Here is a 26,635-nt window from a genome sequence, read left to right as displayed (position 1 = left end):
GCCCTCTGGGAAGCCCTGGGCCGAAGACTGTGCTAACAGGTCCTGCGTCTGTGTTTTTTAAAGCCGGTGGGTTTTACTTTTATTACTTAGTTTTAAATCCTCACCCAAGGATATTTTCCCACTGATTTTTAGGGTGGGGAGGGGAGGGGAAGAGGTAGAGAGAGGAAACACATCACTTGGTAGCCGTAGAGGTGTGTGCCCGCGACGGGAATCGAACCCGAGACTCTTGAGTCCACAGGCTGATGCTCTAGCCCCTGAGCAAACTGGCTAGGGCAAGTCCCAAGTCTCGCTCAGCACTGAGCGGACTTCTCCAGCTCGGGCAGGATGGCGACCTCGGGCAGGGTGCCCCGTGCAGGGGAGGTGGCCCAGCAGGGGAGGTGGTTCCAGGAGGGGAGGTGGCCCCGCAGGGGAGGTGGCCCAGCAGGGGAGGTGGCACTGCTGGCCGAGGCCGAATGCCGACTGCACCGCCCTGGCTGGAGGAAGCTGTCCCCTGACTGTGCTGCTGCCCACGTCGCCTGCCAGGCCTCCGGGCAGCCTCACCACGGACACTTCCCAAGGGAAACCTTCGCCCAGACTCTGGGCTCTGAGCTGCCATACAACTCGGTTCCTCTCCCCGCAGCAGTTACCACAGGAATGACAGTTCGTGGGTGCGATTATCTAGTTGGTATCTGTGGACCCTCAGAGACTGTACCCTCTGTGCAGGGAGGGGCCGTCTTCGTGACTCGCCGCAGTCCCAAAACGTAGCCGGTGAGAATGTGTTACGGAGCGCGGAGCGCAGTCCTGCGAACACGGGGCGCTCGGAGCTGCAGAGCCTGAGGAGCCGGCCGTGTGCTTGAAGCTCTCCTTCCATTCTCAGGGGGGGGACACGCAGGGTCCTTGCAATCAGGTGTCATCTTTCCTATTCAGGAGCCTCACCAGGCCAGCGTGGTGCAGTGGTTGAGCGTTGACCTCTGAACCAGGAGGTCACGGTTTGATTCAAGTCAGGGCACAGGCCCGGGTTGCAGGCTCAAACCCCGGTGTGAGGCGTGCAGGAGGCCGCCGATCCATGATTCCATCTTTGATGTTTCTCTTTCTCGCTCTCTGTCTCTCTCCCTCCCTTCCTCTCTGAAATCAGTAAAATATATTAAAAAATATATGTATTTAGGATCCTGCTCCTGCCCCACCCCTACCTGCTCTGGAAGGCAAAAACGGGACAAAGATCACACTATGACCCCACCCATCGCCACAGCTACCACCTCCAAGCCTGTAAGGGCGCTGTGCGTTCCAACGGGCAACTCAAATGCCCAAACCCGGGAGCCTGGTCCTTGTATGCAGGGGCCGCAGCCCTGGGCCAGGAACCACGCTCCCTGCTCTACCCTTAAATGCCACCCGAACAAGTCGCTCAACCTCTGAGCCTCGGCTGTAAGATGGGGATAACGCCTGCCTTTTCTTCCTCACTGAGGTCTGCTGGGTTCAAATGCAGGGAGAGGCCAGACCAGCCTTGGGCAAAGTACGGCCCGCGGGCCGGATCCGGCTGTTTTATCCGGTTCTCTTGCTCTCCCCTCCGCTCCTTTACTTAGAATTTATATTAGTTCACACAAACACTCCATCCATGCTTTTGTTCCGGCCCTCCGGTCCAGTTTAAGAACCCATTGTGGCCCTCGAGTCAAAAAGTTTGCCCACCCCTGGGCCAGACCGTGTTTTGCAGATTGGCACACGGGGCTCACAAGAAGGCAAGGGCGCTCTCTTCTCACGCGTCCATGACCGGTGGGCAAAGGACATCATGGGGACACGCACTTGTTTCCTACCGTGATGACGTGGGAGCCGCGGACACGGGCTGTGTGCTGCGCGTGGGTGTGCCCGGTTGTGCAAATGATGTGTACTCCCCCTCTAAGCCCGCCCAGCCGCCCAGCTCCCTTGTCCCTTCGGATGGGGGTAGAGCAGCAGGAAGTGGACTGACCCTCGGGTGAGCAGTGAGGGCCTATGCTTTGGTCATCTGCAGGTCAAGGTTACGTGTGTTTTGGGGGTGGAGGTGGCGGCGGGGGGGGAGGGGGAGTGTCTGGATGTGCATCTCCCTAAGTGCGCAGAGCGGGTGAGAACATGACGTGGGAGGCAGGGAGTTCTTAGAAAAGCTAAGCTCCCCGGGGAGTCACCTGGAGACTGGCCTTGGAGACAGAGGCGGGGAAGGAGCTGGTGTAGGCCCAGAATTTCCAGAGGGGAAAGGGCCCGAAGGTCACTTAGGCGATCTGCTTGCGGGTAGAGAAGCTGAGGCTCGGGCAGGTGAGCGAGTACTCCCACACCCTCACTGTGGGACCTGGTGTCTCGGACCTGGTGTCTCCTGCTCTGCACGGGCTCCGGGTGAGCCAGGGAGCCTTGACCTGTGGGACCTTTGCCAAACACAACAGCCACCCGCCAGGCCCGCGTGGCTCAGTGGTTGAGTATGGACCTATGAACCGGGTGGTCACGGTTTGATTCCGGATCAGGGCACATGCCCGGGCTGTGGGCTCGCTCCGATCCCCGGTGTGGAGCGTCAGGAGGCAGCCAATCAATGGATCAATGAGTCTCATCATTGATGTTTCCGTCTCTCTCTCCCTTCCTCTCTGAAGTCAATGTAAAAATAATCCATCCTGTGTTAAGCATTCATTCCTCAGCCAACATTTAGAGCGGCTACTACGTGCTGGAAACCCTTAGAGGGGCGGTCATACCAGGAAGCGCGCTGCCCCAGCCATTCTGGAGCTTCCATGGAGGAGGACCGTACACCAGAAAAAAAGTGTCTGAGCAAGATCATGTCCGATGCTTGGAAGGAGATCAAAAGGGGTCATGGAGGCGGGGGAGAGCTCGGACGGAGGGGCCAGGAGAAGCCCGACCACGTGCCATGCCAGGTGCGGAACCTCCCATCCTCCCACCCACCCGGACAGGCTGTGGGCACGACTCCGTTTTGCCAACACGGAACTCCACGTTCCGAAGGGGTAAGCGTGGCAGTCCGGTCCCAAACTCCTACCCACCACTTCCCACCAGCCGCTGCCACCTGGATGATGAAACCCCGCCGGAGGGCTGCACCACCATTCAGCGGGCGTCCTTGAAGGGGTTGAGGGTTTGGGGGAGACGCGCCTCCAGGGAGAATCTGCAAACAGCTTTACATTCACAGAAGTTTGAGACATGCCGAGCCCCTTGCTAGGCCCCCGCGGGGGCTGAGCCAGACCCCGACTCCCGCCCGCTCAGCCCGGGATAGAGCCAGACTCCAGCGCCCGCCTCCGCCCCGCCCCGCCCCCATCAGCCAGACCAGCGCGGGGCACTATGGGACTTGTAGTTCGGCCAGCCCTCCACATATGCTTCAGAAATACCCTGGGGAACTACAAAACCCAGGGGCCAGCGGGAAGCCCGGGGCGGACTCGCGGGCTGTGGGTGTGCGAGCGCAGGGGACCTGGCGGTGCCGACGCCAGGCGCTGGGATGCGGGAGCGGACGCCGGAGCCTGAGAGCAGCTGGAGACTCGCGCGCTAGCGGGGCCGGCGAGGGGTGGCCGGGAGGCGACAGGCACGTTGCAGGCATGCACTGGGCACAGCCTTGGCAGTCCCCGATTGTGCAGCGCTTTGGCTCCGCAGTGGCGCGTGGAGGGTCCGATCGCCGGGGGATGGGCACACGGTCCCCGAGCCTGGCTGGCGACCGCTTGGCCGGGCTTGGGGGCAGGAGCCTGGGTACCCGCCTTGGGCTGTGAGCGACGTGTTTTTTTTTTTTTCTTTTTTGTTTTGTGCCAAGGTTTCTCTGTGCGGGTGCGCGATGCAGCGAGCGGCGGCGTTGGTCCGGCGGGGCTGCTGCCCCGGGCCCCCGGGCCCCTGGCGCCGTTGTCGGAGCAGCGCGGCCGCCGAGGCCCCAGCTGTGCTCCAAGTGCGGCCCGAGCGGAGCCGGCGCGAGCGCATCCTGACGCTCGAGTCCATGAACCCGCAGGTGAAGGCGGTGGAGTACGCGGTGCGGGGACCCATCGTGCTCAAGGCGGGCGAGATCGAGCTGGAGCTGCAGAGGGTGAGCGCGGGCGCGGGGCTGGGGGGCGCGATGGGGGCGCAGAGCAGCTGTCCTCCGCCGGGGTCCGCGCGCCCGACTCCCTTCCTCCCCCCCACCCCCGCGGCAGCTTCTGCTTTCGACCAGGCTTGACTTGAACAAGACAATGCCCTCCTCCCACCCCTTCACCCACCAGTGCCCCGCACTCGGCACACTCAGGCCCTCGGGTACGGGTCACTTGTTGAGCCGCGTCGTGCCTGGCGCTGCATGTTGGGGGGCTGTCTTCCTCGCCTGGAATCCAGATCCTTGGGGGGGCGGGGATAGAGAGACAACAAGCAGCAGCGGAGAGGTCAGAAGTGCAGAGCCTGAGTCAGTCCTTTGGAGAAAGTGCAATGGAGGGGCCGGATGGGGTGCTGGGTGGTGGCGGTGGGGGAAGGCGATCGCTAGGGAGAAGAAGAGGGCTTGTGCCCCACGCCTGCTCTCTCCATGTCTGAGACCTTTTGGGTCCTTCCCTAGTGAGTCCCTGACAAGAGCAGGGGCGGCAGGGGTCCCTGCCTAGTTCCCCATCTAGGCCCCCTGTGGGACCTTGATCTGCAGACACATTTTGTTCTCTGTCTGAGGACACAGCCGCCACCCAGTGAGTTGTCCCATAGTCCGAGATGGACTTTTTTCGTCTTGGTGGCCAGCTGGCTGGGGTCTTGGCTTAGTTCATCGCTGAGTGTCAAGTGACCACACACCCAGGAGTGATTTTTCTGCCCCCCGAACAACCAGGTGGCTGGCATGGGCGTGAGGGTGGCCCTGGAGGACTTCAATCCTGGGTGGACTTTGTGAAGTGGCGTCTGGAGGGGCATGTCACAGGGTAAATGCGCCAGGGTTTGTAGGAAAAGAGTTTGAGAGAGTTGAACAAGATAGTTCTGACCCGGAATGGGGGTGGGGGAGGTTCCTGGATCTTGCTCTCAGAGGCACCGGATCACTTACTGTCCCAAGGCAGGAGGCCGTGGCGGGCCGTGACACTCGGTCCCCATGCCGACGGGGCCTCTGGGGGCTGGATGAGCTCTTGGCCTGCAGACACCTCGCTCGGGACACCCAGTTCTGCTGACTCAAAACCGTGAGCTGGACCAGCCAGCGTCAGCGACTCCCTCTGGCTCTCTGCAGGGCCAAGTTTGAAGCTGGCTCCTAGGCTGGCTGGGTCTGATTTCTGGCCCTCCCTTGGCCCCGAGGTGGGCCGGGCGGGGCACGCAGGTTAAGGCTGCCCTGCCCCTGGCTGATAACCTGGCAGGCTGGAGTGATAACAATCTTCCTGTCGCAACCAAGCTGAGGTTACCTTGTTCAAGGTTTATTATGCTTTCCAGCTGATCTCTCTGCTTCTAGAGCTGGCTGGGGGTCAGGGGTTACCTCTGCGATTTGCTAAATACCAACCTAGGTGTAGGCTCCTGGAAGGAAGTGCCCGAGGACCAGGACGAGGACTGGCAGGGACTCTGCCTTTGCCTCCAGACTGCTGGCTGCTCTGTTCTCTGGGCCTGAACCCCCCCCCCCCCCCCCCGCCCCAGTCCTTTAAGGGTCAGTGGGACTTCTCCGCAGACAGAGAGGATGTGAGGGCGGGACTGTGAGCAAAGCCTGGAGGAGGTGGGGTGGTGTGGGCACTTGGGGAGCAGGCGGTGCTGTGTGGAGAATTGCTGGGCAGAGGGAGACGAGACGGATGAGACGGGAAAGATGGATGAGACACGTGTGTGCTGGGCTCAGGCTTTTAAGGTGGGAGGTTTGGGTGTGAAGGTGCGGGATCAGGAAGGGTTGTCGGCGGGTGAACACAGTTCTTGGTCACTTGAGCCAGAAACACGCTATGATTTCTGGGACAGACGCCCCACACCCCACGCCCTCCCTCTGCGTGAACTGAGCCGCTCTTTTCGTCCACCTACAGTTCCCAGTGCCCTCGCTGGCTCACCCCTTCTCCTTTGTTGGGTCCCGGGTGCCTGGCTGTTGGTGCTGGTGAGAGAGCCGGGCCAGGCGAGCACAGCCTCCGCTCCCGCCCCCCCCAACCCCTCACTCCAGAGACAGCCTGGCTTCCTCGGCGCCCCTCTGAGAGCCCTGGATTCCCCGCCGTTTTTTTTTTTTTTTGTTTGACTTGGCCCAGCTTTGGCTTCTCCGTGTTGAACTGCAGTGATGAAAACTGGGCTTGTTATACGTGGTCCCGCTCGGTTCTAGACGGGACGGGCAGGGATGTGTAGGGAGGAGGGTGGCTTGGGGTGAGCTTTGTCCACCCAGGCCTTCATACCGCCTCCGTCTCCAGGTGCTCTGCCAACAGGAACGGCTCTGGCTGGCCACGTGGCTCCGGTGTTTGGCTTTGGGGTGGCTCCCCTGGCGAGTCCCGTCCTTCCCGCTTCGGTGACTGGGCGTGGAGAACGCTCAGGAGGGCCGAGGCGGAGGGCAGTGCCCTGCCTGTGAAAGGTAACATTCTCCTGCCCCGTCTGGGTGGGGCTGTTTTTCCTTCCTCCTGATGGTCCGGTACCTCCGAGGGAAGGACCGACCCATCAGCGTCTCGGGTCCGTGTGCCCTGGGAGCAGCACTTTACGAAAGCTGCAGGGAGCGGAGTTTGAAGATCTGTCAGTCCTTCCTCAGCCTCCTCTGCCCCTTGCCTTCCTGTCCTTCCTGCTTTGTACTGGGCGGAGAGCGGGGGAGTTGTTTGTTATGTCCGCAGCTGGGCCAGAACATCCCTAGCTGGAGGGAAGAGCAGTCACTGCTGTCCGCATCAGGGTGTGTGAGCAGGTAACCTCGGAGGCCCCCAGGCTGTGCCTGCAGCAGCTGAGAACCAAAACTGGAAGTGGGGGTGGGGCAGGCACAGGTGGTGAAATCGAGGGGTCATTTCCTTTCCAGTTAGCGGCTCCTTTAAAAGAAAGAAATTTGGCCCTGGCCGGTTTGGCTCAGTGGATAGAGCTTTGGCCTGTGGGCTGAAGGGTCCTGGGTTCAATTCCAGGCTCAATCCCCGGTCCCAGTTGGGGCACATGTGGGAGGCAACTAATCGATGTGTCTCTCTCACATCAATGTTTCTCTCAGTCTCCCTCCCTCCCTCTCTTCTACCCTCTCTAAAAGCCAATGGGAAAATGCCCTCAGGTGAGGATTAACAAAAAAGAAAGAAAAGAAAGAAATTTGTAGTGCAGGACTCACGGAAGGCCCGTGACACCTCTTAACCTCCTCCCCACCGACAGGTGCAAGCCGCTGGCAGCCTGCTCCCCATCTCTGCTCAGGCCGAGGGGTGGGAGGGGAGCCCCGGGGGTAGAACTCACCTGAGAGCCCACAGCGAGGCAGCGGGCAGGGTGGGTGCAGGGGGGTGACAGGTGGGCTCAAGGGGAAGGAATGCCACCTGCTGGCCTGGCAGGCCCCAGGGGCGAGGCTGAGGCCTGGTCGCCGTGGTGTGCCTGCCACCGGGATGAGGCGGTGTGGGCAGGAGGCCGCCCAGAACAGTGTCCTGTATGGCGGCCCTTGGCTGGGTCCCACCCCAGCTCATCCATCGTAGTCCCCGGACCCGAGAAAGGAGGTGATCGGTGTTCCCAGGCCCGTCATTGGCTGAGCCGTGCAGGGCAGGCCCAGGCCCGGCTCCAGGCATTATTCTCCCTGCACGGGCTGGCGGCGCGCCCACAGCTGTGCTGGTTCCCGGCCCAGAACGTGACTCCCCACGGCAGAATGAGCTGTGCCCGCGCCATGGGGATCACCTGCGTTCAGGGGGCCGGGCCTGGGGGGCTGGGCGATTCGGTGCTGACAGAGGGGCCGCGCCAGGAGCCCAGCCAGGCCTGCGCCCGGGGGGGAGGGGGGGGGGGCGGTGTTAGGCCCGCCACTTTGCACCATGGCCTGGGCCACTCCTGTCCCCAGCCTTCCTGGCTCCCGCCTGCGCCTGCAAGGTGAGCCCCGAGGCCACACGCCTGCCTGCAGCCTGTCTCCCGGCGCCTCCTCTCACCCGTGGCCCATCCCGGAGCAGGGGGCAGCGCCCCGCCCCGCTGGCCTTCGGACACTGCCTCCTCCTCCGTGCCCCCAGGGCAGCCTTCCGTGTTGGCCAGCCCCCAGGACTCGGCAGAAGGGCACCAGGAGATGAAGAGGCCTCTTTCCCCCAGAAACATGGCTTTTGGAGACGTGTCAGGCCCTGCTGGCGAAGGTCATTTCTGGGGTGCCCTCCTCACGCCCCCCCAGGCCTCCTCCAGAAGCCCCTGGAGAATTTCTATGGGGAGGGGCTGAGGGGGGGGAAGGAGGGTCGGGAACACTTGACTGGCAGCTGCTGTCATCCCGTAAGCCCACTGGCTTTTGCATAAGGTGCATATTACTGATTAAAATGGGAAAGCTTTGCCCGGCCGGCGTGGCTCCGTGCTTGAGTGTGGACCTAGGAACCAGGAGGTCAGGGTTCGATTCCCGGTCAGGGCACAGGCCCGGGTTGCAGGCTCCATCCCCAGTCGGGGGGTGTGCAGGAGGCAGCCGATCCATGATTCTCATTGTGGAAGTTTCCATCTCCCTCTCCCTTCCTCTCTGAAATCAATAAAAATAAATTTTTTTTTTTAAGGGAACGTTCCCTCAAGTTGCTTTGGTTCACACGTTGTGCGAAAGGGGGAAGGCCAGTGTTAAAGTGACCGCCTCCTGCCTTTAGCGGGGGCATTGAGGGTGCCTCAGGCCTCCCACCCGGTCACCCCGGGCACTGCCACCGCCTTGGCCCACGGCCTTCTCCCTCCACCGGGGCCTGGCGGCCTCGCTCCTGGCAGCTTTGTGAGACGATGACGTGTGAGAGCTTCACCCCGTTTGTCTCCGATGGTCTTTGCAGCCGCCCCGGGAGGTCCTCGAACCTGTTGTTGCTTCTCACTCTTCCAGGCTGAGCCTGCAGTTCCAGCAGCTGGGGGCACCCCCACGGTCCCGATCCCCGCTGCCCTCCGTCCAGACCCCGTGTTCTTGTCACCCCCAGTGGTGTCCTCACCGGGGCCTCTGATTCCTTCGTGCTCTCTCTCTCTCTCTCTCTCTCTCTCTCTCTTTCTCTCTCTCTTTTTTTTTTTTTTTTTAAGAAATTTTTTTTAATATATTTTATTGATATTTTACAGAGAGGAAGGGAGAGGGATAGAGAGTTAGAAACATCGATGAGAGAGAAACATCGATCAGCTGCCTCCTGCACACCTCCTACTGGAGATGTGCCCGCAACCAAGGTACATGCCCTTGACCGGAATCGAACCCGGGACCCTTCAGTCCGCAGGCCGACGCTCTATCCACTGAGCCAAACCGGTTTTGGCTCTCTCTCTCTTTTTATATATATTTTTATTGATGTCAGAGAGGAAGGGAGAGGGTGAGTGAGAGAGAGAGATACATCAATGATGAGAATCATGGATTGGCTGCCTCCTGCATGCCCCCACCTGGGAATCGAGCCTGCAACCCCGGCATGTGCCCCGGCATGTGCCCTGACCGGAAGCGAACCTCCACCCCCTGGTTCGCAGGTCGTTGCCCACCCCCGGAGGGGCCGGCGGGCTCCTCGGCTCTCTGGGATCTGTTTTCTGGGCTCTGGCCGAGGCCCTGATTTTGCTCCTCAGCCGGTCTCTTCTGCCCGATGTTTTTGTGTTTCCAATGTGAAAATCAGCCCACGTTCTTCATCCTGCAAAGCCAAGGTCGCAGGGAATGACCCTGAGCGCTCCCTGCTGACGGGAGGGGAGGGGTGGGAGGGCGTCCGCAGTCCGGTTACTGGGCTGTTTGGGGGAGCGGCCCCGGGGCGGGAGCAGGGCCTGTGGGGGCCTCTCCCCTGACCTTGGCCTCCCAACGCCACGTGCGCCCAGGACCCTCATTCAGACACGGCGCTGAGGCCGCCCAGGTCTGTGGCCTGCAGCTGCCTCCCGGGGGCCCTGGCGGAACAGGACGGGCCTTGTGGCCTTTTGGGGAGGAAGGGGGATGGCGGAGCGTGTGGGTAAGAAGAATGAATGCTTGTGGGTTTGGCTGCAGGCCCCAGCGCTGTGTGTGCGTTTATGTGGCCTCGGGGACGTGTCTGTAGTCTCTGAAGCCGCGTCCACATCGTAAAGTGAGACGAATGCTAATTCTTCCTCACGGCTGGTGGTGACGGGTCAGTGGGGCCCTGCGGGTCCCCGGCTTGGCACTGTGCCCGACACCCGGTGAGGCTGGAACAGGGCTGCTGGTTACCGTCCGTGGGACCCTCGCTCGGCCTCGGGAATCCAGCATCCGAGAGGCTCTCGAAACCAGCTGTCGCCCTCTGTCTGCCCAGGGCATCAAAAAGCCATTCACCGAGGTCATCCGTGCCAACATCGGGGACGCCCAGGCCATGGGCCAGCAGCCAATCACCTTCCTCCGCCAGGTGAGCGGAGGCCACGGGGAGGGCGGGAACAGGTTGGGAGGGCCCGCTGTCTCCTCTCACCTCTGCCTGCCTCCCTCCCTGCCTGGCCAGCCCCTCGGGACCAGGCGGGCACCAGAATCCCACGGGGGTGCCCGGGAAGTAGCGGCCCCTCCAGCGCCCGCTGTCTCCCTCAGCCCCCCGCCCCTTGCAAAATTGTCTGAAATTCCCGAGCCCATGGGGGGTGGGGGGGGGGTTCCCCGGTGGACCAGGTCCAGGGAGGCTCTGCCTCACTCAGGGTGGGGTCCTGGTTGCTGAGTTTGGGGCTTGGCTGGTGAGGGCATGGGGGGGTAGCGAGGCTTCCCAGGTTGAGTGCTGGCTCCAGGCGGCCTTGGCAAGCTCACCCCGGCCTGCCTGGGAGGGCTGCTGGCCTCGATGGCATGATGGCCGTGGAGGCCTGGCCCCTGGCCCAGCCCAGAGCCCGGGGTTCCAGGAGGCAGGCTGAGCGCCAGCCACAGAGATGCTCATGGGCCAGAGCTGTGGGATGGGTGGGAGAGGGGAGAAGCCATAGGGTCTCCCAGACGGAGGCCGGAGACCAGCTGGGGCTGGAGCTTTGCCCACCAGGAATCGGAGCCCGTTTGGGAGCAAGACGTGTTCCTCGTGTGGCTCCTGGTCCAGGTGGGGCAGGCCGGGGGGCTGGGTACCCCGGTTCCCCTTCCCCTGCCCTGCCGTCTGGGTGGGGGTGGGGACCACGGGCTCGGCCTGCGGGGAGCTCACAGGAGGCTGCCGGGGCCCATCAGCTGGGCCAGGACAGGGAAGTGGGTCAGACCAAACGGGCTGGCTCCCCCGGGAGGTCGAGGCTGGGAGGTCGGGGGTCCTGGTTGCCCTGGAAGCAGGGAGTTTGGAGGGGGGCGCCCAGCAGAGGCTCCCCACTGGGGAATGTCCCCCTGGGGCTCCAGCAGCATAGGTTCCTGTTGCCTCAGCCTTTTGGGGGGCTGGCATTTCCAAACCCCGGCCTGCCAGGGCCAGTGGAGGCCCGGCCTCTCCCACGGGTGCTGGCCCCTCCAGCCCCCCTGCTCCCCGCAGGGCCCTGGGAGGGGTAGGCCGGGTCACCCCCCCCCCCGCCCCCGTGCAAAGGAAGAGAAGCCGGGCTCCAAGTCACCCAGCCGGTCAGAGCGGTGCAGCCCCCTCGGCGCACCTGACATGGCTCCTGCTCCCGCGGGACCTGCCCCAGAGCCGGGCTTCCGTTGGCAAACAGGCCCTTGCTTCCTCCTCTTCACCTGTGAAGTGAGGGTGGGCTGTTCCAGAGACAGACAGCTGAGCCAGGAAAGGGGTGATGGTGAGGAGGGGGGTGACCCAGGCCAGGGATGGGGGCTCAGGCTGGGCGTCGGGAGGGGGTCTGTGCTGCCCGCTCAGCCCTGGCCTCCTGCCCAGGAAACCCCTGGTTCTTGTGGCCGGGGGTGCGGGAGCCGCTGGCCCGTATGGCAGCGTCGGGGCTGGGGCAGCCTCCTGTCCCTGGGCTCCTCCCGCGGTGGCCCAGGTCACCAAGCACCCCTCCCCCCGGAGCCCAGGTCACCAAGCACCCCTCCCCCCGGAGCCCAGGTCACCAAGCACCCCTCCCCCCGAGCCCAAGTCACCAAGCACCCCTCCCCCCCAGAGCCCAGGTCACCAAGCACCCCTCCCCCCCGGAGCCCAGGTCACCAAGCACCCCTCCCCCCGGAGCCCAGGTCACCAAGCACCCCTCCCCCCGGAGCCCAGGTCACCAAGCACCCCTCCCCCCGGAGCCCAGGTCACCAAGCACCCCTCCCCCCGAGCCCAAGTCACCAAGCACCCCTCCCCCCCAGAGCCCAGGTCACCAAGCACCCCTCCCCCCGGAGCCCACGGGCCTCCGAGTTGTCCTGCCCGAGGTTGTTCGTGCCCCTCCTGGCGCTCTGGGGCAGGGGGTGCAGGAGCCTAGCCCGCGCCTCTGTCCCCCCAGGTAATGGCACTGTGCACCTACCCAAACCTGCTGGACAGCCCCAGCTTCCCGGAAGATGCCAAGAAGCGAGCCCGGCGGATCCTGCAGGCCTGCGGCGGGAACAGCCTGGGTGAGGCCCGCCTGCCGGTCCCGGAGGGCGGAGGGGACGTGAACGAGTGTTCTGGGCCTCGGCCGATGGGCGTGCGCGGGAGTGTGCGTGGCGGGTGGCTGGGTCCTCTTGTCATCCGGCTGCGAGCCTCCGGCTGTGAGCGTCCTGTTTGCGGGCTGATGGGGTACCTTGTGAAAAGCCACGGCCCGTGCGGTTCTGGGTTCGGGATCTGGAGAAGGGCCGTGGCCAAATGACAAGACAGGAAATAATAATTTGGAACTTGGGGGCCAGGCGGAGGTCCAACACAGGGGGAGGACTTCGCTGGTGCCCAGGCCCTGCCGGCCTTTTATTCCATTGTGGATGCACGTCCAGCCCTGAGTCAGGCAGGCATTCCGATAGCAGACAGACGACCTTACAGGTCAGTAAGTATTAGTAAAGATTTACTCTGAGGCTGTTTGGTCAGGAAATTGCTTGAGCCACCATTGTCTCGACTAAATAATCGGTGCATCATCGCTCTGGCCCTTGGCTCACCAGCGTCCATCCGGGCTGGTGTTTACACTTTTCTGATCGGGAGGACAATGGGTGGTCCCACAGCACATGCCATCCGTGGTGGATGGGAGGCTGGGTTTGGGGTTAGCCTTGGGAGCCTGCGTGGACACAGCCCTCCGTCAGCCGAAGGTTTAACCAGGGCCTGGCCTCAGCCTCAGGAGGCGGAGTGGAGGCTCAGGGCCCCCAGCTCGTCTGGCCTGGCTGGGGGGCTGGCGGTCCGTCCTTGGGGAAGGATGGCGCTGCCACAGGCCTCGGACCCTCTTTTGGCAGCTTCCATGGTTCCAACAGTTTCCGCGCCGCCCCCCCCTTCATTGTTCCCATCGCCTGGCCTAAGGGCCTCTCTGCTGGAAGCCTGGCCCTGCCCTCCCCTGCCCAGCCCTGCTCTGCCCTGCCCTGCCCTGCCCTGCCCTGCCCTGCCCAGCCCAGCCCAGCCCCGCCCCGCCCCGCCCAGCCCAGCCTCCCCCCCCAGAGCCAGGCCCCGTGATATGAAAATGACATTCTCTCTCCCTTCCCTGCAGAGATGGGACTCCAGCCCTTGGCCTCTGCTCTTTGTTCCCATCTCCTGCTGGTTTTTCTGTTTATTTTTGCCCCATTCCTTGCCCAGCGCCTGCGCAGGGGATCGGCTTCCCTCTGTAGACCCCGGGGCGGGGGGTGTGGGGGGACACACAGTTGCTCTTAGAGCTTTTTGAGGGCGCACGCCCGAATGTTCCGGAAAGTGGGGCAGGGATGCTCGCGCTCGCCCCGCAGGGGCTCAGCCACCCTCGGCCTCTCTGTCATCTGCCTGCCCTTCCACTCCCCCTGGACTCTGTCCCTTTAGGAAGAGCCCTGTGCTTCCCTTCCTGGCTGGCCCTGAGAGGTGGCCCCTTGGGGTGTGGGGTGTGGGGTGTGGGCCGGGCCCAGCGGGGCAGGTGCTCTGGCTGAGATGCAGGGGAGAAGCGGGCCGTGGTCCCCGCCCGCCAGGACTCTCAGCCAGCCCGGGAGCGGCCCGGGTCCCTGCACAACGTGAAGCCACGGAGGACTTAGAGGCAGAACCGAGGCTGGGGAGGCCGTGGCTCCAGGACAGACCCCGCAGGGACGAGATGTGAGCTTTGGGGCTCCGTGTGGGTTGGAGCACGACGAGATAAGGACAAAGCCAGAGGGTCTGCAGGAGCCGGGGCAGCCAGTGGGCGAGGGCCTGGGAATTCCGGGTGGGGGGGGCGGGTGAGCCGGGGGCAGGAAGACGGCTACCTTCTGTCGCTTCGCAGTCGACACCCGAGCCCGAGCCGTCACCACCGTGCAACGCCCGGCACGGGAAACTGGCTTTGCCGGTCCCTGCACTACGTGTAGATGGCGGCCCCGCTGCTAACCCTGAACGGGTGGGATGAGGGGGCCCAGCAGCCCCTGGGATCTGGGCTTGGTTTTGGTCAGGGCTGCGGACCCCTGGGTGGGCAGGCGGTGCATTGTGGGTGGCACATTGTCCAGATTGGTGGACCACGGTAGGCACTGGTGATGAAACAGCAATCCCAGCCCGGCCGGCGTGGCTCCGTGGTTGAGCGTTGACCTATGAACCAGGAGGTCATGGGTTCGATTCCCGGTCAGGGCACAGGCCCGGGTTGTGGGCTCGGTCCCCAGTGTGGGGCGTGCAGGAGGCAGCCCATCCATGATTCTCTCTCATCATGGATGCTTCTCCCTCTCCCTTCCTCTCTGAAATCAACACAAATATATATTTTTTTAAAAAGCCATCCCAGCTGTCATGACTGATACGGTCACGGGCTGCGTATAAGTCCCAGGGGGCAGGTGACCCAGGTATGGGCACCATCTCACTGGTGAGAAGCCAAGGTTTCAGCGAATATTGGGAGGATGCGTGGGGGGCTGGGTGGCTGGGAGAACAGGTGGTGGGTGGGTAGGTGAGTGGGTGGCTGGATGCATGAGAGGGTGGGTGGATGAGGCCCAGGTAGGTGGTTCAGCAGCTCGCCATGATCCCAGAGCTTAGAGCAGTGGGCGTCGGGCCCCACGGAGCCCCCCCAAACCCCCTCCTCTGTTAGTTGTGTGTTGGGATATGGCCGACTGGCCCTGGTTACTGTGTCGCTGGGTGTCTCACAGGCTCTTACAGCGCCAGCCAGGGCGTTAATTGCATCCGGGAGGACGTGGCTGCCTACATCACCCGGCGAGACGGTGGCGTGCCTGCGGACCCCGACAACATCTACCTGACCACCGGCGCCAGCGACGGCATTACTGTACGTGGGAGGGCTGGTGGGTGGCCCACGAAGGGCGGCCTTGCGTGTTAGGGGCAAGTGCGTGAGCCTCGTGGCCGGGAGGCAGGCCTGGGGGGGGGGTTGGGCCCCCGCGGTCCCTGCTGTCTCCCCGACCCTGGGAGCTGCGGGCCTTACCTTGTTCCGTCTTCTGGAGCCCGAGGGGCTGCAGCCTCAGTTTCCCGCAGAGCAACAGCAGCAGGTGCAGTGGGGGAGGCGCCCTAGGCCCCCGGGGAGCCCACGTTTCTGGCGACACGGCCCTTTCTCTGACTCGGCTCGCCCCGTGTGCCTCCTCTGCCGGCACGGTGCCGGGAACATGAAAGCGTTTGATCTTGCTCCTTCCCACGGCAGACCCCATTTTACAGATGACAGTGAGGCCCAGGAAGTGAGGCACCCCCTCCCCCGAGGGTTGCACTGGAGGCTGGCCCGGGGTGAGGCTGGGGCAAGGCTGGGGCGAGGCTGGTCTTGGGGCCTCTGGCTCATCCGCTGTCAGCAGCGGTGGCCCTGGACGATGCGATTTGTCTCCGTTGCAGACGATCCTGAAGATCCTGGTTTCCGGGGGCGGCAAGTCGCGGACGGGGGTGATGATCCCGATCCCCCAGTACCCCCTCTACTCGGCGGTCATCTCCGAGCTCGGCGCCGTGCAGGTGAACTATTACCTGGACGAGGAGAACTGCTGGGCCCTGAACGTGCAGGAGCTCCGGCGGGCCGTGCGGGAGGCCAAGGAGCACTGTGACCCCAAGGTGCTGTGCATCATCAACCCCGGGAACCCCACAGGTGTGGCTGCTCCTCCTTCCTCGCTGGTGCCGGGGGCGGGGCAAGGGCTGGTGCACCACGTCTGGGCGCTGAAGAGTTAAGGAATGACGTGAAGTCCCCTTTGCTCCCGCTTTCTTCAGGCTGCGGGGGCGTGGCCTTCTCCTGGGCAGGGCTGTTCTGTGGGCGTGGCCTTCTCCTGGGCAGGGCTGTTCTATGGGCGTGGCCTTCTCCTGGGCAGGGCTGTTCTGTGGGCGTGGCCTTCTCCTGGGCAGGGCTGTTCTGTGGGCGTGGCCTTCTCCTGGGCAGGGCTGTTCTGTGGGCGTGGCCTTCTCCTGGGCAGGGCTGTTCTGTGGGCGTGGCCTTCTGGGCAGGGCTGTTCTGTGGGCGTGGCCTTCTCCTGGGCAGGGCTGTTCTGTGGGCATGGCCTTCTCCTGGGCAGGGCTGTTCTGTGGGCGTGGCCTTCTGGGCAGGGCTGTTCTGTGGGCGTGGCCTTCTCCTGGGCAGGGCTGTTCTGTGGGCGTGGCCTTCTCCTGGGCAGGGCTGTTCTGTGGGCGTGGCCTTCTCCTGGGCAGGGCTGTTCTGTGGGCGTGGCCTTCTCCTGGGCAGGGCTGTTCTGTTCTGGTATTTGCAATCTCCTTCTCGAGGTTCCCATTCATCCTGGGCCTCGGGCTGTTTTTCTGAAAAACACTGGGGGGTGTGTTTTGTGTTTCTTGGAGGAGTATCGCCAGACCTGGAGTCTGAACAGGAAATGCCACCTAAAGACAAAAGCGGGAACTGTTTCCACAAGCTGAAAATCACTCCTCATTTTGCATATTTTTCTTAAAAAGCAAAAAGCACCCGTCCCGCCCGTTTTGGCCTCTCTGGGCTGCTGGCCTCGCAGGCCCTGGTGCGATCAGGATGCCGCCCGGGTGCCGAGAACCAGGGCTCCCTCTCCTGGGTGGAGATGAGTTGGGTCAGGGCCGAGGACGCTGTGGAACCTGCCGCTTGGGGACATCAGCTGCACGGCCACTTGAACCCTGGAGCTCCGCCCCCGGGCCGCTGGCTGTCCTGGTGTGTGGGATGAACGTTCTGGCCAGGCAGCCGGAGCAGCTGCTCCATCCTGGCTGTACCTTAGAATCTCAAAGGGAGCATTTTTAGAAATGCCAGGCCAGGCCAGGCCGCACCCCAGAGTCCTGGGGGCATCAGTATTCTGAGCAGCCCTCTCAGGGAAACCAGCCACTGGCCCCCACTCCCAGGCGCTCTGCTGTGATTGGCTGGGCTGGGCTAATCTGCATTTCCCACAAGCTCCCAGCCAGGCTGCTGGTCCCTCCCCGGGAGCAGCAAGTCCCGCCTCCCAGGGAGTCCCTGCCTCCCTGTGGAGGGGAGAGGGGCCTGCCTTCCGGGCTGGGTGTGGACAGCCATCCACCCGGCTGCCTGGGAAGAAATGACCGTCTCTTTTTTTTTTTTTTTATAATATATTTTATTGATATTTTTTTTTTTTTTTAAATTTTTTTTAATATATTTTATTGATTTTTTACAGAGAGGAAGGGAGAGGGATAGAGAGTTAGAAACATCGATGAGAGAGAAACATCGATCAGCTGCCTCTTGCACACCCCCTACTGGGGACATGCCCGCAACCGAGGTACATGCCCTTGACCGGAATCGAACCTGGGACCTTTCAGTCTGCAGGCCGACGCTCTATCCACTGAGCCAAACCGGTTTCGGCAAAATGACCGTCTCTTATGGTAGGAGCGCATGCTGCCATGCACAGGTCTTACAGGAGTAACGTCATGAGCGGGCAGGGCCCCCTGTGCTCGCTGGGGTCTGAGTGTGTGAAACGCGGTCAGCTGCTGGGAGATGGGGCGTGGCGGCTAGAAACCCACCTGGAGCTCCAGGGGTGCTGCCCTCCCCACCCCCCGAGTCCCAGAACCCTGGGCTTGCTTCAGGGCAGCCTGGTCGGCCTTGCTTGGCGGGACACTAGTCGGTCCCTTAGCCGAGGAGCTGCTTCAGCGCTTAGGCAGTTCAAGGCCAGATACCAGCTGAATCACCACCTGTTCCGCTCTACTTTTTCAGACGTGTTCTTGATGTTCTTGCATAGACAGGAGGACAGGTGTTTTTATTGGTGACAAAGGGTAACATACTCGATGTACTGCTTTGCATCAGATACATATGTATATACAAGTAACGTATGTGCATACACACTGAGGGGCCAGATGGTGATGATCTCTGAACGCATAATAATCTGGCCACTCAGTGTATATATATTAGAGGCCTGGTGCATGAATTCGTGCACGGGTGGGATCCGGCCAGCCTAGCCAGGGGGAGGGGACATGGGCGGTTGGCCGGCCTGCCTGCTGGTCGAACTCCTGGTGGAGGAGACCATTTGCATATGAGCCTTTTATTCTATAGGATAGACACGGAGTGGCCAGATGATAATGCGTTCAGAGATCATCATCATCCGGCCACTCCGTGTATATCTGTGCGTTATACCCCATCAGGCACAGCCCGGGGGAAGGTGGTCCCTCGCGGTCACAGGGAGCAGGGGTGACGCCCGCGTCACTGTGGGGGGTTCTTACCTGGAGACTCTAACCGGCACGACCTGCGATCGGTTTGTTGGTTCCCAGGCCAAGTGCAGAGCAGGAAGTGCATAGAAGACGTGATCCACTTCGCGTGGGAGGAGAAGCTCTTCCTCCTGGCGGACGAGGTACGAGCAGCTGCCCGCGGCGGGCGGGTGGGGGGGGTCTCGCTCTTCTGGGGGCGCATCCAGGCCTGACCGAGCTGCTTGGGTGTTGTGGGGGGTCCACCTCTGAGACTGTGGCCGAGTCATCCCTACACTGGTTTAGACTCTGGGTTATAAACCCCAGAACTCTAACGCCAAGCACTTAGAAAGAGGAAAAAAGGCATTGGACGCACAGGTGTGGGGCGGGTGCAGGGGCTCAGCGCGCATCTCACACTGGATTCTCTCCCGTTCCGTCCCGGCCCGTGGGCCCCGCACGCAGGCCCGCTAACGTCCCGCCTAGAAAGCCATTTCTTCCCGGCGGTTCCAGCACAGGCGTCAGGACTGCACCCCCTGGGGCGGCGGGCACCCCACTGCTGAACCGCTCCCTGTGGGCGGGGGTGGCAGGCTGCAAAGTGACCAGGCCCTGCCCCCCGAACCTGCAGAGCGAGAGCAGGGAAGGTGTTCCCGTGGCACATTGGGCCCTTTCTCAAGCAGGAGAGTGGGTGCTGGGGGGCTGCCGCGGGGTGCTGCGGCCACAAGGACAGGAGAGAACCAGCAGGCATGGGAGCCGCTCCTGTCCACGGTTTAGAGGGGGACGCATGTCTGTGGGGGACGGGTGGTCTGTGGGGGACGGGTGGTCTGGTGGGGGGCGGGTGGTCTGTGGGGCACGGGTGGTCTGGTGGGGCGCGGGTGGTCTGTGGGGAGCAGGTGGTCTGGTGGGGGACGGGTGGTCTGTGGGGGATGGGTGGTCTGTGTGGGGGCGGGTGGTCTGTGTGGGGGCGGGTGGTCTGTGGGGGATGGGTGGTCTGTGGGGGGCGGGTGGTCTGTGGGGGGCGGGTGGTCTGTGTGGGGGGCGGGTGGTCTGTGTGGGGGCGGGTGGTCTGTGGGGGGCGGGTGGTCTGTGGGGGGGCGGGTGGTCTGTTGGGGGGCGGGTGGTCTGTGGGGAGCAGGTGGTCTGTGGGGAGCAGGTGGTCTGGTGGGGCACGGGTGGTCTGGTGGGGGACAGGTGGTCTGGTGGGGGGCGGGTAGTCTGGTGGGGACAGGTGGTCTGTGGGGGGGCGGGTGGTCTGGGGGGCGCACATGGCGTGGACAGGGACAGGGGCCGTGCAGGTCCAGCCGGGCAGGTGTGAGGCGGGACAGGCCGGGAACTGCTCGCGTCACTGACCTTGGAAGGAAGCCACCTCGCACCCCCGGGTGCCCCTGCCCGGGCCGGGGGGTCCTCCGTCTCGTCGCTGGTCACACGAGGTGGGAAGGAGGCCCGGAGGCCGGGTGGGGGTTCGTGTGGGAGGACGCGTCTGCGTCCGGCCGAGGCCTCTCCTCCTTCGGGAAGGTTCCGGGCCGTGTGGCTGGTCCCCGGAAGCAGCCGAGCCGAGCCCCGTCCGCAGGTGTACCAGGACAACGTGTACTCCGCCGACTGCCGCTTCCACTCCTTCAAGAAGGTGCTGTCGGAGCTGGGCCCCGAGTACTCCAGCAACGTGGAGCTCGCCTCCTTCCACTCCACCTCCAAGGGCTACATGGGCGAGTACGTGCCCCCCCGCCCCCGCCCGCCCCCCGTCAAGCCCCCCTACAGTGAGGGCCTCCCTAACCTCAGCCTCTGCTGCTCCGAGACGCCAGACAGGCCGCACGCCCCCCGGGAGCCCGGTCGGGGCCAGCCTGGTGCGGTGCGGCCGAGGGCAGGTGGAGGGAGCCTTGCTGGGGTGCCGGGCCTGTGTGCTCACATGGGGAGCCCAGTCCAGGGGTCAGGCGGAAGCCGTCTGCCAGGGCTTCTGAGAGCGTTTGGCGGGGTGTCGTCACGCCCTGCTCTGAGGCTGAGGGTGCGGGGGCAGCGAGGAAGCGGGGGCCGGTTCCTGCCTCGGTGCCTGCATTCGGTCATTAGTCTGCATTTGTCAGTCAGTCCCGAGCGGGGGCGGGGGGCGGGGGGAAGAGGCCCCAGGAGATGCCCTGATGGGGCAGGTCTCGTTCTGAAAGGTCGTGTTTTTTTTTTGTTTGTTTGTTTTATATTTTATTGATTTTTTACAGAGAGGAAGGGAAAGGGATAGAGAGCTAGAAACATCAATGAGAGAGAAACACCGATCAGGTGCCTCCTGCACACCTCCCACTGGGGATGTGCCCGCAACCAAGGTACATGCCCTTGATTGGAATCGAACCCGGGACCCCTCAGTCCGCAGGCCGACGCTCTATCCACTGAGCCAAACCGGTTAGGGCAGGTCGTGTATTTTTTAAACTCGCACATCTCAGCTTGTCTGTGAGCCTGGCTCCGCTCGGCGCTAAGTCACAGACCCCGCTCCCCGTCAGCGGGAGCCCGGAGAGCTGGCCGCCGGAGGAGGTTGTCCGCGGGGCTGTGTGCCGCCTCCCTCCCGCCCTCGCTCTCAGCGCTGCGCCCCCGTGGGCTGCCGCTGTTTTCAGGCAGCAGAACACCCAGCGACCGTCCAGGCCGGTGCCCCGGAAGGACCTTTCCCCTGTGCGGGGTGCCAGGCCTGAATCGGGCCCCTCTGGAACGAGGCTAGCGTATTCGTGGGGGTTCAGGCTCAGCTGCTGTAACAAAGAGGCCCCCAAATACAGCAGCTCAACCGAGATGAAAGCGTGTGTCTGACATAACAGTCCAAGGCGGGGGACGTCCACAAGGTCACTCGAGGGCGACCGGGGGGCCAGCCCTGCCCTCCTGGCATGTGGGTCCATCTCTGGCCTGAGGCTGCTGCCCCAGCGCCCCCACCTCGGGGAGAGAGAAGGAGAGAGCGCGTGCTTGCTCCTCGTAAGCAGGCATGCGTGTGCACATACATGTCCCTCCCCGTCACGCTCCCCGTAGGAGCTCAGCAGGCCCGCCCCTCTGTGTCAGGCGCGGGGATGGCCCCGGAAGCTTCCGGCTGGCGGACGGCACTCAGTGCGTCTCCTGCCCCTCCTCCCCGCAGGTGCGGCTACCGGGGAGGCTACATGGAGGTGATCAACCTGCACCCCGAGATCAAAGGCCAGCTGGTGAAGCTGCTCTCGGTCCGCCTGTGCCCGCCCGTGTCGGGGCAGGCCGCCATGGACATCGTGGTGAACCCGCCGGGGCCCGGGGAGGAGTCCTTCGAGCAGTTCATCAGGGTGAGGCCCGGGGCCCGTCGCCACCCCGCCCCAGCCAGGGCCCCAGCGCCCAGGGCATGTTCTCGGGGGGCTCGCGTGGTTCCTCCGGGCGCGGGAGAACCGCAGGAGGCGGAGTCTGAGGGTGCGGCGGGGCGAGTGTTGGGGTGAATGTGGCCACCTCTTTCTTCTCCCTTCCCTGTGGGCCCCACGGATGGGCACCCAGAGAGAAGGACCACGGCCTGCCTCTGGCCTCAGCAGACATCCTCCGCTCTTAAAGCGGTCCATTCAGGCCCTTTTTAAAAATACATATTGTCATTGATTTCAGAGAGGAAGGGAGAGGGAGGGAGAGACAGAAACAGCACAGAAACATCCGTGATGAGAGAGAATCACGGACCGGCTGCTTCCTGCACGCCCCGCACTGGGGATGGAGCCCGAAACCCGGGCCTGTGCCCTGACCGGGAATCGAACCACTGAGCCACACCGGCCGGGCCGTTCAGACCCTTTCGATAGCAAGTGACAACACCGGCGGGACGCACGCACGCAGGCTCGCCCTCACGTCCGCCCGGTCCTGGCGCGGAAGGGCGGTTTGCGGTGGCGGCAGCCAGGCGGTGACATCGGGTGCCGACTCCCGCTCTGTCCCGCAGGAGAAGGAGTCCGTGCTGAGCAATCTGGCCGCGAAAGCGAAGCTGACGGAAGACCTGTTCAACCAAGTCCCGGGAATCCGCTGCAACCCCCTGCAGGGGGCCATGTACGCCTTCCCCCAGATCCTCCTCCCGCCCAGAGCCGTGGAGGCAGCTCAGGTGGGCGCGGGCGGGGGCTCCCTCCGGCTCCCGGGCTGTGGGGCTGGGGCCGCTCCTCCCCTGGGCTCTGCGCTCCGTGGGCCCTGGGGGTGAAGGCGACCCCCAGGCCCAGGCCCTGCTTGCTGTGCTGGCTGGCGGCGTGCTGATCTGGGCCCTGTGGGTGCGGGGGCCTGAGGCAGGGCCCTCTCTCGTCCCCTCTCCCCGGCCATCTGCCCCAGAGCTTCCCTCGGCGAACTTGGGGTTCAGGAAGCCGGGAGGGTCCAAGATCCGCTTCTAACAGTTTCTCAGGCGGTGCCACAGACCCTACTCTGAGGATCAAGTATTCCCACCCTCAAGCCTCCCCCAGGCCCTTGCTCCCTGCACCAGCCACAGCAGCACCCAGCATCTGGCGGGTCCTCGGAGGGAGGGGGGGGGGGGCCTGGCCGCAGGAAGGAACCTCCGGTTCTACTGTTTGCGGAGTTTTTGGTGGCGTTTGTGCAAAGCCGGTGAACCGAGGCCGCCTGTCCCCGCAGGCCCACAACATGGCCCCCGACATGTTCTACTGCATGAAGCTCCTGGAGGAGACGGGCATCTGTGTGGTTCCCGGCAGCGGCTTCGGGCAGCGGGAAGGCACCTACCACTTCAGGTACCACCCGGCTTGTCTTGGGAACTGGGGCTCCGGAGCGCCCAGCAGGGTCTGGCTGCGGGGACTGAGACATGTGCAGCCTGGCCTCCCTGGGCTACCCCCCCCCCCGCACCCCCGCTGTCCTGCAGAGCCCCCTGAGCCCCGTGCCAGGGTCACTCCTGGGCCGTCCCCTCTCTCTGCCTCCATCCATCACCTGCCACCTGGGAAGCTCCCGCTGGTGTGCTGACTTGAGTCCCTGTTCACCCCACGACGGCCGCATCTGGCTTCGGGGCTCAGCGGTGCCTCCGCTGTCCCACAGGCCTGCGGAGGTCCCGCGTCCAAACACAAAGTTCCCAGGGGCCCCGTGTGATGGGCCCTCGGGCTGAGCGAGCTGGAGCCCCTCCCCTCCCCAGGGTTCCCCAGAGGCCAGACCCGTCCGGGACGGGGCCCCCTCTGCACAGGGCTCTCAGATGTCCCTGGGCAGACGCTACAAAGAGCCGTCATGAGCTCAGGTGGCACCTGGGCCGAGTGTCCACCCGGTCAGGGTGGTGGGCAGCGGTCAGGGTGGTGGGCAGCGGTCAGGGTCGTGGGCAGCGTGCCCCCACGGACACGTGCGATGGCTGGCCTTTCCCCCTCGAGCTGGGCTCACGTGGGCAGCCAGGGCTCACCCAGCGCGCTGCCTGCCTTCAGGGCTGGAGGACGTGGGAGTCCTCGGGGTTCTCCCTGGATGAGACCGCGGGGGGAGATGGGGAGGCCCCTCTGGCGGGAGCCTGTGTCTGTAGGAAACGTGAGTCCGCTCCGGGAGGTGTGTGTGTCGTCCGTGCCCGCAGACCGCCTGCCATGATGGCCGGGCTGCTGGGCCCAATGCTGCCCTCCCTGGCTGTGGCTTTTGTTTGCATGTGTCACTTGGGTAAACAAGGTATGCGCCCGGCCGGCGTGGCTCAGTGGCTGAGGGTTGACCGATGGACCAGGAGGTCAGGGTTCGATTCCCGGTCAGGGCACAGGCCTGGGTTGCGGGCTCCATCCCCAGTGCGGGGCGTGCAGGAGGCAGCCGGTCCATGATTCTCTCTCATCATGGATGCTTCTCTGTGAAATCAATAAAAACATAAAAATTGTTTTTAAAGTTGGAAAAATAAGAACAGTGTATGAATGGGGGGATAGGGGTTGGACAGGTGCCGGGTGCTGGAGCTGCTGCTGTCGGGGCTGGAGCCGTGGTGTGGACAGGGCAGCTGGCCCGCGCCTCCTCGGGGATGGCAGGTGGGGGGCCCGAGCGGCAGGGTCCGCGCCTCTGCCCTCTGCCCTCTGCGGGCGGCTCACGGCCAGGCTGACCTGCTCTCTCCCCAGGATGACCATCCTCCCGCCCGTGGAGAAGCTGAAGACGGTGCTGCAGAGGGTGAAGGACTTCCACATCCAGTTCCTCGGGGAGTTCGCCTGAGGCCCCCGGCCGCCTCCTCGACGCCCCCCACTGAGCCCCTCCCAGCGACCTGCCTCAGGCCCGCCAGGGCCACCGGTCGCCTTCCTCGCCATCCTGCCCCAGGAGCCTCCTTTGTGCCTTGATGTGGGGAGCGCGTCTCTCCCAGCCGATGTGAATGGGGATGTCCCAGAAACCCTGTTTTTCTTCTTGTTTTTTGATGCAACCAAAGTCGAGGGGACGTGGCCCGCCTGTGGGGGGCGCTGTCTGGACCTGCTGCCGCCGCTGCTCCTGGGGCTCGTCGGGGTGAGAAGCACGCGGGCTGGGTCAGAGGCTGCTCTGAAGAACAAGAGGCTGGAAATGAGGGCTTCACCCCGGAGAGGACTGGACATCCCCGACCGCCGCGTGATCTGTGAAATAAAACCGCTGGTGCAGAACCCAGCCTCCCAGCCGGGGGCCCGGAGTCCACTGCAGGCTCAGGGGGCGCCCCCTTCTGGCCGGAGGCAGACAGCGCGTCTCAGTGCAGGTGGAGCGTGGGTCGCGGGGGGTGCCAGGCCATGGTGGTGGTTCTGTTTTCCTTGTGTCCTGCAGGGGACGAGGGGGTGTGAGCCAGGTGACCAGGCTACCAGGTAGCAAGGACTCCATGCACCCACCAGGCTTTGGGGGTGCTGGGTTGGCTGGGACCTGGGCCAGTCTGTGTGAGGCGTCTGCCTGGTGGCGAGGGGATCCATCCTGCTTTCCCCCAACAATGGTTCTCGCCCAGGGCTCGGTTGAGCCTTGACATACACCGCCCTCTGCTGGCGAGAGCAGGAACAGTGAGACACTGACAGGGTCCTGAAGCCCGAGGGGCCTCCTCGAGGGCTGGACAGTCACCCCGTCTCCACAGTGTCCGCCGAGTCCTTGCAAACTGCGTTTGGCCCATTTCCTGCCCATGAACTGGCGACGCGCCTGGCAGCCCGGCTGCTGTGGCACACGTGCGGTCCATCGGAGTGCAGAAACATGTTTCACTCCGGGCAGTGTTTGCCTCCACACCGGCTGCTGGCTGCCCTCCCAGACAGCCAGGGCTCCCACAGCATCTGCACCTGCCCAGGCCGGGGTGGGCACCCCCCTCGCCGCAGCTTCCCTGGCTTAGCACACCTGGCCGGGGCCCTACCCACCCTCCAGAGAGTGGGAGCAGGCGTGCCCCCCGCCTCCCCAGTGGGCAGTTAGAGAGCCCAAGGTCAGCACAGGAGTCCGGGGACCCAGCACGTCCCAAGGTAGAAAGGAAGGAGCTGGATTGCGAAGCAGTGAGCTTGGAAAGCAGCCTCCCGGGCTCTAGCTTCCGGGCAGGGGATGCGCCGACGGACTCCCCACGGCCCCCTCGCTGGCGTCAGTCCCCAGAAAAAGGCAGCCGCAGCCTCGAGGAACGGTATCGGGGACTGCTGCCTTCCCTGAAAGGCTCGGACATGGCGCCGGGCTCTGGCGGGGTCCGTAACCAGGGCGCGGTCTGTAACCAGGACGCGGCCCGCAGCGGCGAGCGGCTGGCGGGACGGTTGCAGAGCAGAGGCGAGTCTATTTTTTATATTTTTGTAACAACTGCTTTTTTCACGGGCGGAGGGTGGGCTGGTATTTGTAGTCTTAACAAGTCCAGTAGTTTTTTAATATCTATCTCTTTGGATGCTAAATAACCCTGAAGTCCTTGCAATGTTTACATGGTGTTTAAGACGATGCCGCCGCTTACACTTGGTTTGCCTTTACCACGGTGAACGCAGACCCAGCGAGATCTCCTCTCCTACAGCTTCCATCCTGGTGTCTTGTTTGGGCACCACCGGACGGAGACATTGGCCACTTGGGGCCACTCTGTAAATCCACACCCTTGAGGGATTCTGTCCATTTAGACCCGCCGGTGGGGGGGGGCTGGGGGCCGGCAGGCCTGTCTGCCCCGGTTCCGGTCTGGGTTCTCACAGGCGGCTTCCGAGAAGGCACTGAGGATGAGAGCTCTGCTGGGAATTTCAAAATAAAACACTTTGTGTCAAAAGCGGTCCCTGGGCCCCTGTCCTTGTTTAGATTTCACACTCCGGCGGACACCCCGCTCTGCAACGTCTCTGCAGCGCAGTGAGCGTTTCCCCCGGATGCCGCGGCCACGGGCGTATGGAGGTTCGTTCCGTTATTTGACTTTTCTGTATATTTTTGTCATAAAAACATTT

At 63.5% G+C, this 26,635-nt stretch overlaps 1 protein-coding gene across 3 annotated transcripts; it reads left to right on the top strand.

The window, feature by feature from the left end:
• Positions 1-3,389: 3,389 nt before the first annotated feature.
• GPT2 (glutamic--pyruvic transaminase 2) lies at positions 3,390-26,635 on the top strand. Of its 3 annotated transcripts, none has more exons than XM_080645729.1 (12): positions 3,390-3,525; positions 3,737-4,000; positions 10,206-10,295; positions 12,250-12,358; positions 14,969-15,102; positions 15,651-15,894; positions 18,477-18,556; positions 20,008-20,093; positions 21,481-21,655; positions 22,279-22,434; positions 22,947-23,059; positions 24,383-26,470. In XM_080645729.1, exons 2-12 carry the CDS (start codon positions 3,758-3,760, stop codon positions 24,471-24,473), a joined length of 1,521 nt encoding a protein of 506 aa, XP_080501855.1. In that variant the 5' UTR covers positions 3,390-3,525; positions 3,737-3,757; the 3' UTR covers positions 24,474-26,470. The 3 variants fall into 3 exon arrangements, with proteins under 3 accessions (XP_080501855.1, XP_080501854.1, XP_080501853.1); XM_080645728.1 differs by having other exon boundaries at positions 19,957-20,093; XM_080645727.1 differs by having other exon boundaries at positions 3,412-3,514; positions 19,957-20,093; positions 24,383-26,635.

This window comes from Plecotus auritus (genome assembly GCF_963455305.1).
Source record: "Plecotus auritus genome assembly, chromosome: 10".
NCBI lineage: Eukaryota > Metazoa > Chordata > Mammalia > Chiroptera > Vespertilionidae > Plecotus > Plecotus auritus.
The sequence above is the reverse complement of the archived record's forward strand: the minus strand, read 5'-3'. Positions and strand labels throughout refer to the sequence as shown.